At 44.3% G+C, this 16,741-nt stretch overlaps 1 protein-coding gene across 5 annotated transcripts in view; it reads left to right on the plus strand.

Moving 5' to 3' along the window:
• The first annotated feature begins 5,068 nt into the window (after positions 1-5,068).
• The window catches only part of Ccdc80 (coiled-coil domain containing 80), a 34,518-nt gene continuing 22,845 nt past the window's right edge, over positions 5,069-16,741 (plus strand). The window contains exons 1-4 of one of the 5 annotated variants that reach the window (XM_006522500.2): positions 5,069-5,259; positions 5,691-6,087; positions 6,534-8,419; positions 16,042-16,198. In XM_006522500.2, the coding sequence (XP_006522563.1) occupies positions 6,545-8,419; positions 16,042-16,198 (2,032 nt within the window). In that variant the 5' untranslated portion in view covers positions 5,069-5,259; positions 5,691-6,087; positions 6,534-6,544. The other 4 variants (XM_006522501.2, XM_006522498.2, XM_006522499.2 and 1 more) reach the window with 4 other exon arrangements.

The following is a 16,741-nucleotide window of genomic DNA, read 5'->3' on the forward strand; positions in this document are numbered from 1 at the left end:
CCTTGGTTGCCTAAGGGTAGTGTGCCTTGATATTCTCCCCTTTTATATCAGCATGCCTATTGGTAGTGTACTTCTTCAGGTCTTCTTTAGGCAGCCATTTCTTTTTTGAAAAAACACACCCACTGTTTTGAAGTTTAATTTAGGTGTGCAGCTTTTGGTTGATAGTTTGAGATCAATTTCAAGTGTTTATTTGCTTTGGGGTTATCTTTTCTGAGAACCTTTCTTGGCTTCCTCGGCATCCTGAGTTAATGGTCATGGTGGGGTTTCCCTTGACCTTTATATCTTTTTATTTCCCCCTTTATCTCCTCCTATACTGTGAATACCAAGAAAGGAGAGATCATTTGCACGCTGAAGAACACAATTGTGGCCTAAGAACATCTGATCGAAGTTTGAGAGTGGAAAGAGAAACCACAGCCATGTCTACTGTGTGACTATACTGTATGTACCTCAAGGTATGATCAAATAACTTTGCTAGCCTTCCTGCTGGTGATAAAGGAATCCTGGAACAGAGGAGGTGGCTTTCCTGTCCTATGACATTGATATGCCAGGTTATTTTTTTCCTCTTTGCTCCCTGTCCCATAACATTGAGTTGGGTTGTTTTCTTCACTCTTTGTTTCTTGTTTCCTTCTAAACAAATGACTTCCCAAGCGATAGAAGAGTGTTTCAAATTCAGTTCAGTGGTATCTACTGAACATTACTTTGTGCAAGAGAGCTCTCTGCAGGTGATAGAAATTCTGGGTTCTCTGGTATGTCTGAAACAGAACATTTCTATGAATATTGGCCCAGCCAGCTAGTGGCCTTTCTTTTTGTATCCACTTCTACTTTCATTAGATAACCATATCTGTCTTAGTGAGGGTTTTGTTGCTGGAAAGAGACATGACTGTGGCAACTCTTATAGAGAAAATCATTTAATTGGAGCTGGCTTACAGTTTCAGAGGTTTAATCCATTATTGTCATGGCAAGAAGCATGGGGGTATGCAGGCAGACATAGTGCTGGAGAAGGAGCTGAGAGTTCTACATCTGGATCTGCAGGCAGCAGTAAGATACCGAGACTCTTCCTCCAACAATGCCACACCTACTCCAAAATGGCTATACCTCCTGACAGTGCCACTCCCTACGAGCTTATGGGGATCATAGTCTCTCAAACCACTACAACCTCCTACCCTCATTTTTCTTAAGCAATCCACATAAACCTTTCCTTCCCTCCTGTTCAATTACTAAGCAATCAAAACCAGAGAGTTTCCCTTCACAAAATCTCCAAGCTAGCATTTACAACATTTACTCTTGATTGAGGCCTGGAAGGTGCACATCTAATTCCAGTACTTGGGAGGCAGAGGCAGACAAATCGTTGTGAGTTCAAGGCCAGTCTGGTCTGTGTATGAGTTCCAGGATACCCAGGGCTATGTAAGGAGACCCTGTCTCAAAAGACCAACCACAAAATCAAACAACCCCTCTAAATTAATCCATGTATAGTTTTCCCTCTGGCTGAGTACACACATCACCCAGCCTCAGTATCTCCTCTGGATCTGCCCACCCCTATACAAGTCTTTCTTGGGTTGCAGGAAAATGGGCTGGTCTAGATGAGAAACTGTCAAAACTAGAAATTCAGATCCTCATAAGCCACAAATCATTCTAGGTCCCCCCATAAAGGGGTAGATGTGAACTTGTTCTATAAATTGCTCTTCGTAAACGCCCACATCCCAGACATCCCTGAAGAGCTTTTCTGACGACCCAGTTAGGGTTTAGACAGCAAGATGGAAAACTGAGCAAGCAGGAGAAATCCCAGTTGGCCCCTGATTGGGGCAGACCCTGAAAGGTCTGCTCCTGCTCGTGTGTTTAGTGCGCCACCTACTGACATGGTGTCGGAGACTAGAAGGTGAGCCTGAGATCCCAGGAAGAGAAAGGCAGCTCAGGGTTGTTGTGGTCTGTGGTCGGTGGCTTCCCCTCTGGACACCCACGGCCAGCTTGCTGTTATAACTGCTCTCAACTCTACTCCCTCACGGAGCACGGGTGTCCAGTACTGTTCATATTGTTTGGGAGGGTTCATGAAATACATGAGAATTCAGGAAATAGGATGAGATATTTAAGGAACTACCGAGAAAGGCGAAAGGTAAGCTACACGATTGTTTTAGAAAGCAGAGCTCCAAGAGGATAACTTTGCTCTGGCTGAACAAATCAACGAGAGATCCTTTATGAAATCTTTATGAAAACGGGAAACACAAAGAAACTGAAAGCATATTTTAAAAAAGGAACAGTGTGGGCAGAAAATGGAAAATGAAGGCAGGCAACCTCACTGCAGGATATCACGTCTGAACTTCAGCGCCACCCCACTTAATTATTTGTGTGATAACAAGAAATGTATTGAAACATTCCAGGCCTCTGTCAAGCTATAAATTGAGGAGGGGACTCATCCTATTACCTCCCAGGTCTGTTAAATAACAGAGTCTACTAAAGTGCCAAGCCCTTGAAAATACGTAGTAAACTGATATCTGTTGTCATTAGGGGAAAAACTAGAAGAAAATGGCAACAACAAATAAGAGGAGAAGGCTCAGTAAGAGTAGTGTGAAACATATGGGGAAATAATGAAAATAACACAGAGACTCTATTACCAGGCACGAGGAACTAATGAGCTTTGCGGTTTGGATGAAATGGGATTTGTTTTTTTTTTTTTGTTTGTTTTTTTTCTTTCCATTTTTTATTAGGTATTTAGCTCATTTACATTTCCAATGCTATACCAAAAGTCCCCCATACCCACCCACCCCCACTCCCCTACCCGCCCACTCCCCCTTTTTGGCCCTGGCGTTCCCCTGTTCTGGGGCATATGAAGTTTGTGTGTCCAATGGGCCTCTCTTTCCAGTGATGGCCGACTAGGCCATCTTTTGATACATATGCAGTTAGAGTCAAGAGCTCCGGGGTACTGGTTAGTTCATAATGTTGATCCACCTATAGGGTTGCAGATCCCTTTAGCTCCTTGGCTACTTTCTCTAGCTCCTCCATTGGGAGCCCTGTGATCCATCCATTAGCTGACTGTGGGCATCCACTTCTGTGTTTGCTAGGCCCCGGCATAGTCTCACAAGAGACAGCTACATCTGGGTCCTTTCGATAAAATCTTGCTAGTGTATGCAATGGTGTCAGCGTTTGGATGCTGATTATGGGGTGGATCCCTGGATAAGGCAGTCTCTACATGGTCCACCCTTTAATCTCAGCTCCAAACTTTGTCTCTGTAACTCCTTCCAAGGGTGTTTTGTTCCCACTTCTAAGGAGGGGCATAGTGTCCACACTTCAGTCTTCATTTTTCTTGAGTTTCATGTGTTTAGGAAATTGTATCTTATATCTTGGGTATCCTAGGTTTTGGGCTAATATCCACTTATCAGTGAGTACATATTGTGTGAGTTCCTTTGTGAATGTGTTACCTCACTCAGGATGATGCCCTCCAGGTCCATCCATTTGGCTAGGAATTTCATAAATTCATTCTTTTTAATAGCTGAGTAGTACTCCATTGTGTAGATGTACCACATTTTCTGTATCCATTCCTCTGTTGAGGGGCATCTGGGTTCTTTCCAGCTTCTGGCTATTATAAATAATGCTGCTATGAACATAGTGGAGCATGGTGGGCATCATTCCTGTTTGGCATCCTGTGCACTCTAAACAATGACATAAGAGTGCTATATCCAACACCACCTACAGGAATTTCCTCAACTCTGTGCTCAGAGTTTTCTTTATGTGCAGGGAAGACGCCTGTAACTGGGAGGGATGGAGCTGGTTGTGGGATGGATGCAACTAGGGATGAGGTTTTCACCCATCCAGGGGAGCTGTTTGTATGGCTTAGTTCACCGGGTTTTGGTGGAGCCTGGGCTGCCACTGTTGTCGACAGTTAATATAAATTTGGAGAGGTTGGGAGAAATGCCCACGGGACCTGAGATGTCTTCTCTTCTCCCCTAACGCTGAGTCCTCATGACAGACCCAGAAGGTGAGTGGGAAAGCTGCCATAGTCTCTCCTGTAGAGCCTTATATGACTATTTCTTTGTGTGTTTGTGTGGCTGTGTGTCTTATGTGCATCTGTTCACATTCATATGCGTGCACACATTGCAGGGAGTGGAGTTAAGATGCTGATGTCAGTTATATTCCTCAGCCACTCTCTACCTTATTTATTTAATGTGTATGAAAGCCTTTCCTTTGTGTGTGTGTGTGTGTGTGTGTGTGTGTGTGTGTGTGTGTGTGTGTGTGCTCATGAACACACACACACAGGCAATGTCTGGTGACTGCAGAAGTCAGAACGGTCCATATTGCCTGGAACTGTAGCTGCAGATGATTGTGAGCCACCATGTGGTGCTGGAAATCAAACCCAAGTCTTCTTCAAGAGCAACTGATGCTCTTAACCAGTGAGTCCGACTAGCGCCTCCACCTTACTTTTTTGAGACAGGGGCTCCCATTGAGCCTAGAGCTGGTTGTATCAGCTAGAAAGGCTGAGGAGTGAGTTCCAGTGACCCACCTGCCTCTGCTCCTTTTCCCTCAGTGCCAGAGTTACAGCCTCAGTACCCAGTTTTTCTGTAAATGCTGGGGATCTGAATTCAGGCTCTCATACTGCGAGAAGCAAAGACTTTACCAGCTGAGGCACCTTCCCAGCCAAGCATACATCTACTTCTAGGGACTGACTAAGCATTTTAGGTTCTTAAAGCATCTGGAGAGCTGAATATTGTAACACACACACACACACACACACACACACACACACAGAGAGAGAGAGAGAGAGAGAGAGAGAGAGAGAGAGAGAGAGAGAGAGCTCACCATTTCTAGAGAAGCTGGGAGCCAGAATGCCCATTCCCTGATGTAATGTCCAACTGCAGTCTCAGGAGACAGCAGCCTTTGCCTGCATTGCTAACCTTTTACCAGCTTCACCCCCATCCCAAGGAGAAATAAGGACCGAGAACACAGTAACTTGAGCCCCAATTAGCATAATATAAAAACAACTTAGTCATGTTTTCCATGGGCTTTTCCAACCCAGAACTCAAAGCATAAAGCAGGCAGAAAGAGATAAAAATATACACGTGGAACTATAAATAGATGCATACTGTCTCGAAATGCAATGCCAATATCTGTGGCCCAAGTGAGCAGCTGTCTCTAGGGAACCCAGTCAGATGGAGCAACCTGAGGACTTTCCCCTTCTCAAACTGTAGTGTGAGAATCCACAGGAGGGGGAAGGTCCCGCCCCATGGCTCGGTATGGAAGGGGTTAAGTCCTCAGTCATCCTATTCTGAGGTGATTTACAATGATGTGTAGAGTTTCAAAACTTTTCCCAGCCCAAGCACAGCCCTCTCCTTCCTCTCCAGGTTCACAGACTCTCCATGTACTGAGAGGGGAAGGAGGCGTGTTTTGCTGATCTGTTAAATTCTTAGTGAAGTTTTCTTGATTTCCAGTGCTGTTGTTTGAGTTTGGTTTGGAGCAAACCTGAAGTAGCCCTGACATTTCTGGGATGGAATCCAGATGAGGAAAAAATAGAAGGAGAAGGGGGAGAAAAGGGAGAAGAGAAGGTGGGGGGAAATAAAGGGAGGAGAGACGGAAGGGAAGGGGGAAATTGTCCCTTTTCACATTCAGGCTTCTCTGTTTTCCCTCAGCCTGGAAAACATATTAATCCTGGTGTTTTTTTTTTTTTTTTTTTTTTTTTTTTTTTTTTACGCTCGGAAACAAAGGGACTCGGCCAGACTGCAGGAGGGGAAGGGTGATAAGAAGTTCTGGGAAAACTCCACAGAAGGGAAGAGCGAGATTCAGAAATCACTAGGACTTCACTTTCAGGAAGATCCCTGTGGCAACCAAGGACCGGCACACACAGACCCAGGAGAAACTGCAGACAAATGGAGATACAAACGGTCCCAAGGACAGCAGCGTTCACCTCCTCCCACTGGACCAGAAGGTAAAAGACACAGCCAGCAAAAGGAATCGGCCCAGGCTGGGCTCCCTGGGGCTGCTTTGCAGACAGACAAGGAGACAGAGAGCAGGAAGGAACCGATCTCACCTAGGAAACTGTCCTGGGGACCAACCTTCACGTTTCTCTGGAAAGCCTCTGCAAGCATCTCCATGAACCACTGTGTAAGTGTGCCAACCTTGCTCTCTGGTGTTTGTTTCCTTGTTGCTTGTTTGAAGACATGAAGTGTGAATGCACATTCACAGTTAGAATTCATAATTAGCATGCTCAGTTTACACAGTCTCTGGTGCATCTGGGCACAGCTGAGGCAGAGCAGGCGTGCCTCATGCCTGCCGCCTGTAAATCAAAGCTGGATTTCCTGCTTAAAGACTGACTCTGCTAAGCACTGACAATCGCAGCAGTTTAAGAGAAGCCCTCTCTCTGTTTGCCCTCCTCTGCTTGCCCTCCTTTTTCTTCTTTAACTATCTCCTGCCCTTTCTTTTTGGCCAAGTTAGAGAAAGAGATCATGCCCAGCTCTGCTTGCAATTAATGACTTTTTTTCTTTTCTTTTTCTCCCTTCTCATTTTATGTTATTTTCATTTTTGTATTATACCCCCTCTGCGTCCCCAAGTGGATAATACAATGATGTGGAAAATGGGACCCCACTTCACCACGCTCTTGGCCATGTGGCTGGTGTGTGGCTCAGCATCTCATTCTCCTGCCTTGGATAGCGACAGCCACACTGGACGGAAAGTACCTTTGGTTTCTCCAATCAGCAGTAGGTCAGCTCGGTATCTGAGGCACACCGGGAGGTCTGGTGGAGTTGAGAAATCCACCCAGGAAGAACCAAATCCTCAGCCTTTCCAAAGGAGGAAGAGTGTACCAGTGTTGAGATTAGCTCACCCGACCATGAGACCACCCCCCTCAGGTATCAATGGAGTTCCAGTCAGACCTGAGGTGAGACCCATAGCTAGGAGCTCGGCGCGTGAGATGGTCCGAGATGAGGGGTCTTCTGCTCGGACAAGAATGTTGCGATTCCCCTCTGGATCTAGCTCTCCCAATATCCTGGCCAGCTTTGCAGGAAAGAACAGGGTATGGGTCATCTCAGCCCCTCACGCCTCAGAGGGCTACTACCGCCTCATGATGAGCCTCCTGAAGGACGACGTGTATTGTGAGCTGGCAGAAAGGCACATCCAACAGATTGTGCTCTTCCACCAGGCAGGCGAGGAAGGGGGCAAGGTACGGAGGATCACCAATGAAGGGCAGATCCTGGAGCAGCCTCTGGACCCCAATCTCATCCCAAAGCTGATGAGCTTCTTGAAACTGGAGAAGGGCAAGTTTAGCATGGTGCTGTTAAAAAAGACTCTGCAGGTGGAGGAGCGCTACCCTTACCCGGTCAGGCTGGAAGCCATGTATGAGGTCATTGATCAAGGTCCCATCCGCAGGATCGAGAAAATCAGGCAGAAGGGTTTTGTCCAAAAGTGTAAGGCCTCGGGCATAGAGGGCCATGTAGTCCAGGAAGGAAACGAGGGCGGTGGAGGAGCAGGAGGTACAGGCCTGGGCGGTGATAAGAGGAAAGAGGACCCAAGGAGAACACAAGTCCACCCCACCAGAGAGGCTCCGAGAAAGCAGGCCACCAGCAAGGCAGCCACTCCTCAGCCTCCCCCAACTCCAAGGGCCACCACCCTTCCTCCTGCTCCAGTCACGACAGCCACTCGGGCCACATCCCGGGTAGTGACAATAGCCGCAAGACCTACAACCACCACTGCCTATCCAGCTACCCAGAGGCCCTGGACATCCCGGTTGCATCCCTTCTCAGTCTCCCACAGGCCCCCTGCAACAGCAGAGGTGACCACTGCCAGGGGCCCCTCCGTCTCAGAGCAGCTATACCCTCTACCTCGGAAGGAGCAACAGAGAGAGAAGCCACAGGCCACCAGGAGGCCCAGCAAAGCCACCAACTATGGAAGCTTCACAGCCACCCCACCTCCCACCCTCTGGGAGGTCAGCGCAAGAGTTGTGGGCACAAGCCGTTTCCGGGACAACCGGACAGACAAACGGGAACATGGCCATCAGGACCCAAATGCGGTGCCAGGTCCTCACAAGCCAGTAAAGGGGAAGCTGCCCAAAAAGAAGGACAGAATTCTCAGCAACGAATATGAAGACAAGTATGACCTCAGCCAGCCCACCTCCTCTCAGGGGGAGGAGGAGCGGCAGGTGGATAGCGTTCCCTCGCAGAATGCCAAGGAGTCGAAAAAGCTTGAAAAGCTCGAGAAACCTGAGAAGGAGAAGAAGAAAAAAGGGAAGAGTGCAAAACAAGACAAGTTACTCAAGAGTGAAAAGCAAGCGAAGAAAGCTGAGAAAAAGACCAAACAGGAGAAAGACAAGAATAAGAAGAAAAAGGCGGGTAAGACAGAGCAGGATGACAATCAGAAGCCCACCGCAAAACATCTCGCTCCAAGTCCCAAGAAGTCAGTGGCCGACCTGTTGGGGTCTTTCGAAGGCAAACGAAGACTCCTCGTAAGTAACCTGTTTGGCATTTTCCTCTGTGTGCTGAGGTGGGGGCGTTGACGTGTTTGTTGTGTATGCGAAATCACTTCTTGGACGACGGACTGAGGCTTCATGTTCAAGCAGGTTTGGAGGCAGTGTATGGTGGTTCATGCCTTTGATACTAGCTCTTGGGAGGTAGAGGTAGATGGGTTTCTGTGAGTTCAAGGTCAGTTCAAGGTCGGTCTGGTCTCCATAGTGAGTTGGTGGTTGTGAAACTCAGAGACACGTGGGCAGATATCTTTTCTCTAGGAAGGCTGCCTCCTCCTTTACTGTCCCAGTTACTAGAAAGAGTAGACAGAATCTCAGGGTGGCATTGGATTGAGTTACTGGCTCTGGTTTCTAGTCCGCAGAGGTTTGTATGAGTTTGGAGTCAGCTGTCAGTTTCTTCTGAGCCTGTGTTGGAAACGGGCGTGTGTGCCCAGGTTGGGGAAAGGAGATACTCAACCCTGGGTTCTGTTTTGCCTGGTGTTGTGAGTACCACTAATGGTGAGTGTGTACATTCAAATCAGGAACCTTCTCTTTGGGCATTCCTCGCCACTGTCTATGAAATAGTAAAAGGGTCTAGATAAATATAAAAAGGGGGTTAGACTGGAATAAGTCAATCCTAAATGGAAGGTCTTTCTCCATCAAAGAAAGAACCACAGCTTCTCCTGTTTATGACCCCGTCTGCCTGTACCCAGAACTCCAAGATTTCTACCCTAACCTTGGCTTCTTAACACCATGGTATTTGCCCAGGCTGCCAAAGAAAGGTTTAATATGCTACTCAAAATACATAACAATAGATCAGCAAGTTCATATTGGGTGAGACTTTTCTTAGATATTGGTTGAAGGAGCCATGTCAGGCCAATGGGACCACACCCATTCTTCTGAACACAGGAGCTGACTCTTGGCCTGCATCCATCTTGCAAGCCAGACAGGCACTTTTCTCTAGGGTGTTTCTCAAAAGACTTTTGGTTTGTCCAATATGGCCTAAACTGGATTAATGATCGCGTAGAGAGAGACTCTGATGATTATATACCTTCAGTGGCTTCAAAAAATTTGCACATTTGAAATGTTAACCAGGGCAGATGCTTTTGTGGAATTTGTTCTGGGTGGAACATGTCCTAGATTTTCTTTTAATTTCCATCAATGATGATGTTAGAGATTAGAACGAAACCTAAGCTTACTCTATGTGTGTGTGTGTGTGTGTGTGTGTGTGTGTGTGTGAGAGAGAGAGAGAGAGAGAGAGAGAGAGAGAGAGAGAGAGAGAGAGAGAGAAGAAAGGGAAGAGACCCCCTTTGGTACTTTCTGTAGGTTGATGGCATTTCAAATCAGATATTTTTCAAGTGATTGTACAAATTTAGGTTATCATATGATAGGCTATTTGTTAAAGTCACCAACAGCCACTTGTGTATACCCAGAATTCATAAACCGAAATGCAAATGATACAGTTAGTGACATAAGAATCACTGATTTCAAAGTAGAACTCTAGCAGGTTCCTGAATGTTTGTCTGTGATCCATGGAGCCAAGCTGCTCTCTTGGGGGCGTGGGAAAGCATTAACACTTGGGCTGTCTGTTTTGCTCTCTGAGTACCTGGGACTTTGCCCAGCCCACTAAAGCACCCTCGCACCCAATTCTGTCCATTTGGCCAACAATGCAGGCAGAGTGTTTCTCATAGCTAGGTTTTTAAACAGAAACAAGTAATGAAGGGTAAAATGTCAGAATTGTAATTGTGCACTCGCCTGACAAACACCCTCTTTGCCCTAAACAGCTAAGTCAAAAGAAAGGGGTTTCCATACTCCACCCCTGATGTCAGTTGTGCCTTCGATTTCTTTTGCCTGTTCCCTGTTCTCTATGTTACAGATCGGAATGCCCAGCTGGGGCTTCTCTACTTTTAACAGAGATCCCTGGTCGTAAATCGTTATCAAATAAATCTCAAAGGACAGCTTCTGATGATGTTATAGGAGGCAAAACAGAAACCAGCTGGGACTGTCTCTGTCTACGTTGGCTCTTTGGAGCTAGCCAGAGAATCGGGTTTTGTTATTAGAAAGAAAATCCCATCAGGATAAGGTTCAGTCTGTCAGGCCTGTGTGTGAGCAGCTGATCATATCACTGGTGTGTTTTCTGAAGCGCTAATGATGTACGAGGGAAGAATGGAGTAGAAAGGAGAGATGGAACTACTGAGATATCAAAACCATGGCTCTGGGTGAAAGGCATCACTGGTGCATGAATCCCTTCCAACTCGCTTTTCCATCCAATTCTGCTGACGTTATTCAGGAAGTGTAGTGAGTCAATTAGCATTCATTAAGGCTTAACAGTTTCAGAGCTGTTAAAGTATGGCGGAGAACATTTACTTCTAGCCTCAGCTTAACCAGGTGTGCTCAATTTATGAGTGGGGTTGCATTCCCAGAAATGGTGTGCGCTTTCTTCCTCATACCTCCAGCTTTTTAGTAACTGGATCCCTGACTCAAATTTATCGTAAAACCCCTGGTGTTTTGAATTCAACCATACCATGCTTTAGATGCAAAAACATCCCATAGCTGCTAGTTAACCAATTACTCAGGGAAACCCGAGCAGCAACTGTCTAAGTCGTGGTTAAGCAAACTGCTCCTTCAAGACCTCCAAGTGTATTGCAGATAGATCCAGGTGTCCCACTTTCAGGCCAGAGCTCAATCCTTTAATCCACCTGCATTTGAGTTTGTTAAAAAGAGCAGCTTCTACAATTGAGACCTCTGTTGAAGCTCCATGGTTTAGTTCGTTCAGTTCCTACAAGGAATGATTGATTAACCCTCTTTCCCAGATGAACAAAACAGAAATTTGAATTGCTTGAGATGTTCACCCAAGGCATGTAGCTTTTATGTAATGAAGACCTTGTGTCTTTTCAACTTCAAACTCAATCCACATTCCAACCTCACTTCCATTGGGTATCAGCCTCTCTAGGCATATACCACAAAGAAAATGGGAAATTGGAGAATAAAACTACTTGTTAATAAATATGATCATTTGATGCTTTATTCTGGGGTTAGTGAAGTGGCTTGGCAGGTAAAAGGGCCTGCTACCAAGCTGAACAACCTGAGTTCAACCTCCAAGCTGCACATGATGGAGAGAACCAATCTCCAATAGTTGTCTTCTGGCTTCCATGTACATCACACACCCACAGCCCCCGCATATAATAATTAATAATATACATTTTTAAAACTTCATTTTGAACTTTTGAGTTTCTGAGACTTGTGAAGAAACAGTCGAATTTTGTAAGAAGTGCAAATGTGGAGGTACTGCCTTTTCTACACAAGCTTTCTAGACTCTGACTTCTCAGACAGTTGGTGAAGAACAGTTGACTGAATTCACTTTCCCATTCCTTCAGACTGCTTGCTGTTCATCTGGGGTTGCCTACAGAGAGGGTGGACAGCTGTTTATCACAAAAACGTGACAAACTTTTTGGAGGACAGCTAACAGACATCATTTGGTGGCTCCGAGATCCCCTACTTGTCAGCTCACAGGGAGCTTCGATATTCTGAACTACAAGGATTCAGGCTCCCCTCTTAAGCTTTCTTTGGCAATGAAATCTCCCATAATCCAAATGGGTTAATATTTTCTTTCTTTCTTTCTTTCTTTCTTTCTTTCTTTCTTTCTTTCTTTCTTTCTTTCTTTCTTTCTTTCTTTCTTTCTTCCTTCCTTCCTTCCTTCCTTCCCTTCCTTCCTTCCTTCCTTCCTTCCTTCCTTCCTTCCTTCCTTCCTTCCTTCCTTCCTTCCTTCCTTCCTTCCTTCTTTCTTTCTTTCTTTCTTTCTTTCTTTCTTTCTTTCTTTCTTTCTTTCTTTCTTTCTTTTTGGAGACAGGGTTTCTTTGTGTAGCCCTGGCTGTCCTGGAACTCACTTTGTAAACGAGGCTGGCCTTGAACTCAGAAATCCACCTGCCTCTGCCTCCGGAGTGCTGGGATTAAAGGCATGTGCCACCACATCCAGCTTAATATTTTCAACACTACTTCAGAGACTTAGGTATTAAGATGGCAATCTGCTTACATGGTTTAGATTTTGTGAAGGATTTAAGGTTCTGTTTTGTAAGGCAGAAAATTAGTGAATGGATAATTGGAGACTTATCTTTTTCCAAAACTTTCCCAGTATCTTCTGGTTCCTGTTTGCCCCCATTACTTATGCAGCCAGGCTTCATCCTCCTCTGAGACTCACTGGCCCAACACACCATTGAAATAGAAACACAAATAAGATCTTGCACACTTAAAGTCATGACCCATACCCTGAGTTACCACCGAAAAGCTGGCCAGAGGCCATAAGATAGGACCATTCACGGGGGAGTGCTGTGGAGCTCTTTCTAGGAAGAGGAAACTGGAAACAGTTTCCATTTTTAGCACAGTTGGAAATGCTGCCAAGCTAGAAAGTGGATGTGACAGAGATGTCAACACACAAGGAAAGGCTCTGACATGTCAGGTGATCATCTGCTCCCCTTTCTCTGTGCAAACTCCATCCATCCGCAGATTAAGTGTAAGAAGAAGGTTTTCCCATCTGGCTTATGGGCTCTGCCTAGATAGTCATAGACGGGGTCCTCATGTTTCAGAGTTTTTCCTGCCTCTGGTGTGGATGGACTGATCTCTGTAGCTTGAGGAATGTGAACCAGCTAGTGTGGATCACAAGATAGGGGCAGAGTCTGAGATCTCAGTGTCTTAAGGAACATGATGCCATATAGATATAGATATAGATATAGATATAGATATAGATATAGATATAGATATAGATATAGATATAGATATAGATATAGATGAATGAATGATACAAAAATCCCATGTGAACTGTGAAGGCTTCTAGAACTGAAATGAAAAGCAGTGAGGGTTTGAGCTATGGTGGTAGTGAGAGTGTAAGAGGCTGGAGGACGTGGACAAACACAGGCAGGAGGAGACAGGGTGAACTAGTCAAAGACAATAAATGTGCTTGGATGTGTAGCCTGTGTGAGTATTTATGTGCATGTTTGTGTAGTTTGTTGTTCCATGGCAAGGCTGACAGGCCACATGATATCCAGGGGTTGAGGCCTCCCACTTTGATGGTGGGCATCACCTTTTCCTCTGTGCTACTCTACCTAAAGTTGCTTTTATTTCACGATTGAGATTGGTCTGATAATAAGAGAACCTAAATCAGAGAGAGAGAGAGAGAGAGAGAGAGAGCGAGCCTGCAAAGGCCAGAAGCCAGGAGGTGGTTGTGCAATGTGAGCATCACCTCCTTGGTGAGTTAAAACATTCCTGGGCAAAGCTCTAGATAAGCCAGAAAGGATTTGATTTCTCTGAGATTGTTACTCGGCTCCCATGGCCCAGTGCTCGCTGCTGTGTACATTTGTGGGAGAAGCTGCCATGCAGGGGAGAAAGGGCATCTCTGAGATTACATATTGTCTGAAATTCTTAATTATACATGCCCAGGAGGAGAAGACTGGAGGAGACTTTGAGAACTCTTAAAATATGGTCACCACGGACCACAGGGCTCCATGACAAAGTATGAGACAAAGAAATGATGCCTGTGTATGGATATGAGAGAACAGTAATTATCACTCGTCTAGCGTCTGGGAAGTGTGCTTTCGAACTCTCTAGAATATATCCTAAATATGGGCTGGGAGTCCAAAATCATGAGCAGTCGATCTTTTTATCCTTGTCTTCACTGTTTTATGTTGTCACTTAAACAGCATTTTGTTCATTCCAAATGGTCTACTATAAGCAAAAAAGCAGGCCAAAAAAGAAAAATCTAAAATATGTCAAGTTAAAATAAAATTTCAAAATTCATCCATCCCTCTCAAAACACATAGCTAACTAAAAACAAACAACAGCCAAAAATATGATCACCATATTTTTTTAGAACCACCCTAATTTTTTTTCTTAAGGCTAGTCCTGAATCAATGAATACATTTTAGAGAGTGTGGGAAATTTTTATAACTTTCTCATGGAGATTACATCTTTTAAAACATATTTCCTGGCCATTATGAACAGGAGTAAAACAGAAAATCAAAATTAACCAGATCATATCTGCTTTAAATGATGAGCTAAGAAAAAAACATTTTAAAAAGCAAAATCAAAAAATTTTGCTAATGTTCCACTCATGGGCTTTCAGAAGCATTTTACATTCCCAGAGGGAGTATTTTGTCAAGCACAAAAATTTCGTCGGGGAACTCTAGGAGGCATCAATAAACAACTCTGATGGAGAAAAATAATGAGTAAGATAAACTCAGAGCCAAATTTAATGGCCATTTTTGATAAAATACTTGACAGAGATTAACAATATAGTAACTCCTCCGAACACAAAACGCTAACCGTGTGGACACAGACTTTAGAAAGAGATTACATGTTTCTGATGGGGAAATGGAAAAGTGACTGTTAAATTTGAACATGGCTAAATGAAAGAAAATATCTCTAAGCCAAGGGGTGAGCCAACAAGTGGGCCTGTCAGGCCTCACTGCAGACACCTGCCCTGTGAGTTTTCCTGGTTCAGGAGGGTTGAGAAGAATCTGACCATCATCAGAAAATACTTCATGGCTTCCCACGACCAAAGGAAGCAGCATGCCATTTTCAGAGTGTGGGCAATAGTTTTGGTTTTGGCTTGGAAAATCTGTGACATTGGAGAAGGCTCCAAAAAAGACAACTAAAATGACCAGAGGGTCAGAGAAACTCTTGTGTTAGGGTAGATTCAAAACAGTAAGACATTCTTAGAGAATACAAAGAACCTAAATAATTAACCAAACTCATATAATGTACATACATGTACACATATATCTATGTGTGTATATATATATATAAACACGTAATGCATATATATCCATAAATAGAATTCACAAAGAAAGACTACTCATTTTAACCGAAACAAAATGAAATATAGCTCTCAGATGACTAGCGATCAAAATATCTCTGAGTGTCTTTTCTTGAGAAGAGTCACAAAATATGGATGAAAAGATTCCAGGTCTTGTATAAAGGAGGCTAAAGTAAAACAATTAATGAAAAGATTCCAGGTCTTGTATAAAGGAGGCTAAAGTAAAACAATTAAAGCCACTGGATAAAGCAGAGCTGGGCTCTAGTATCAAAACCCTCTCCTTGGGCTCAGTGTGACAATGAATATCATCTATATGGCAAAATCTGACCCCATAAGCCATCATAAAAACTCTCCGCAAGGTTACCTCATAAAAATTCTATTCCATAGTGTGAAAGGCCTGGCTATGAAGCTCTCCCAACATTATGGAAGTGAGAAAAATGATTGAATTATCCAATGTCTAGTTAGTTAGGCTAGATCTAGATGAGGAAAGGCAGATAATTATTGCACGTCAGATATTTGTGGAATGTGAAAGACTTGAAGAATAAATATTTCTGAGTGCCCACAAATAGGAAAACCATGGTACACAGGAAGTGAAGGTAAATTAGAGAACTGAATAGAGACATCTAAACTACTTGGACTAGTTTTTATTTTACTTTAAAAGAAAAAGACTGTCAAAATGGTTTGGATCTTGATTATGCAACTGCCTAAGAAAGCAGTTAACAGTCTAAGTGCACTCTGCTCTTGGTTGTTGCTGGATTTGGCCTCATCATGACTTGAGCACTATGAACTAATACATGCTTCTCCTCCATGCCTCCAGCTGATCACCACTCCCAAGGCTGAGAACAATATGTATGTGCAGCAGCGGGATGAATATCTGGAGAGCTTCTGCAAGATGGCCACCAGGAGGATCTCTGTGGTCACCATCTTTGGTCCTGTCAACAACAGCTCCATGAAAATTGATCACTTCCAGCTAGGTGCTCTTCAGCATTTTATTGTTTTTGTTTGTTTATGGTTTGTTTGGGGTTGGTTTGTTTTTTGTTTTTTGTTTTTTTTGGCCTCTTATCTATGGTGGGACAGTTGTTATGGGAGAGGTCTTGGGTGGTGATTGGAGGAAGTCAAAAGAAACAATGGGATGTTTGGAGGGTCCTCTGGTTGTGGGGACAGAGATTCTATCTATCTATCTATCTATCTATCTATCTATCTATCTATCTATCTATCTATCATTTATCTGTCTGTATGCCCGCCTGCCTATCCCACCATACCAGGAACATTCTGGCTTAAGATGTTAGCATTTTAAAACAATAGATATGAAAGGTGTAGGAAATGAGAAAAAAATGTTACATGGTTGGGGGTAATCAGAGAGGTGTACAGCCCTTTGCTCCTGGTTCCTGGGTCCTCTTGCCTGTGAGCCACACCAATTGACATGACTACAGACTTAATGCTACTGGTGATTCATCATGCATGAGGACCTGCCAGACCCCTGGATGCTGGCAAGCCTGAAGAGGGAATTATCTCGA

Source organism: Mus musculus, chromosome 16, assembly GCF_000001635.26.
Source record: "Mus musculus strain C57BL/6J chromosome 16, GRCm38.p6 C57BL/6J".
NCBI lineage: Eukaryota > Metazoa > Chordata > Mammalia > Rodentia > Muridae > Mus > Mus musculus.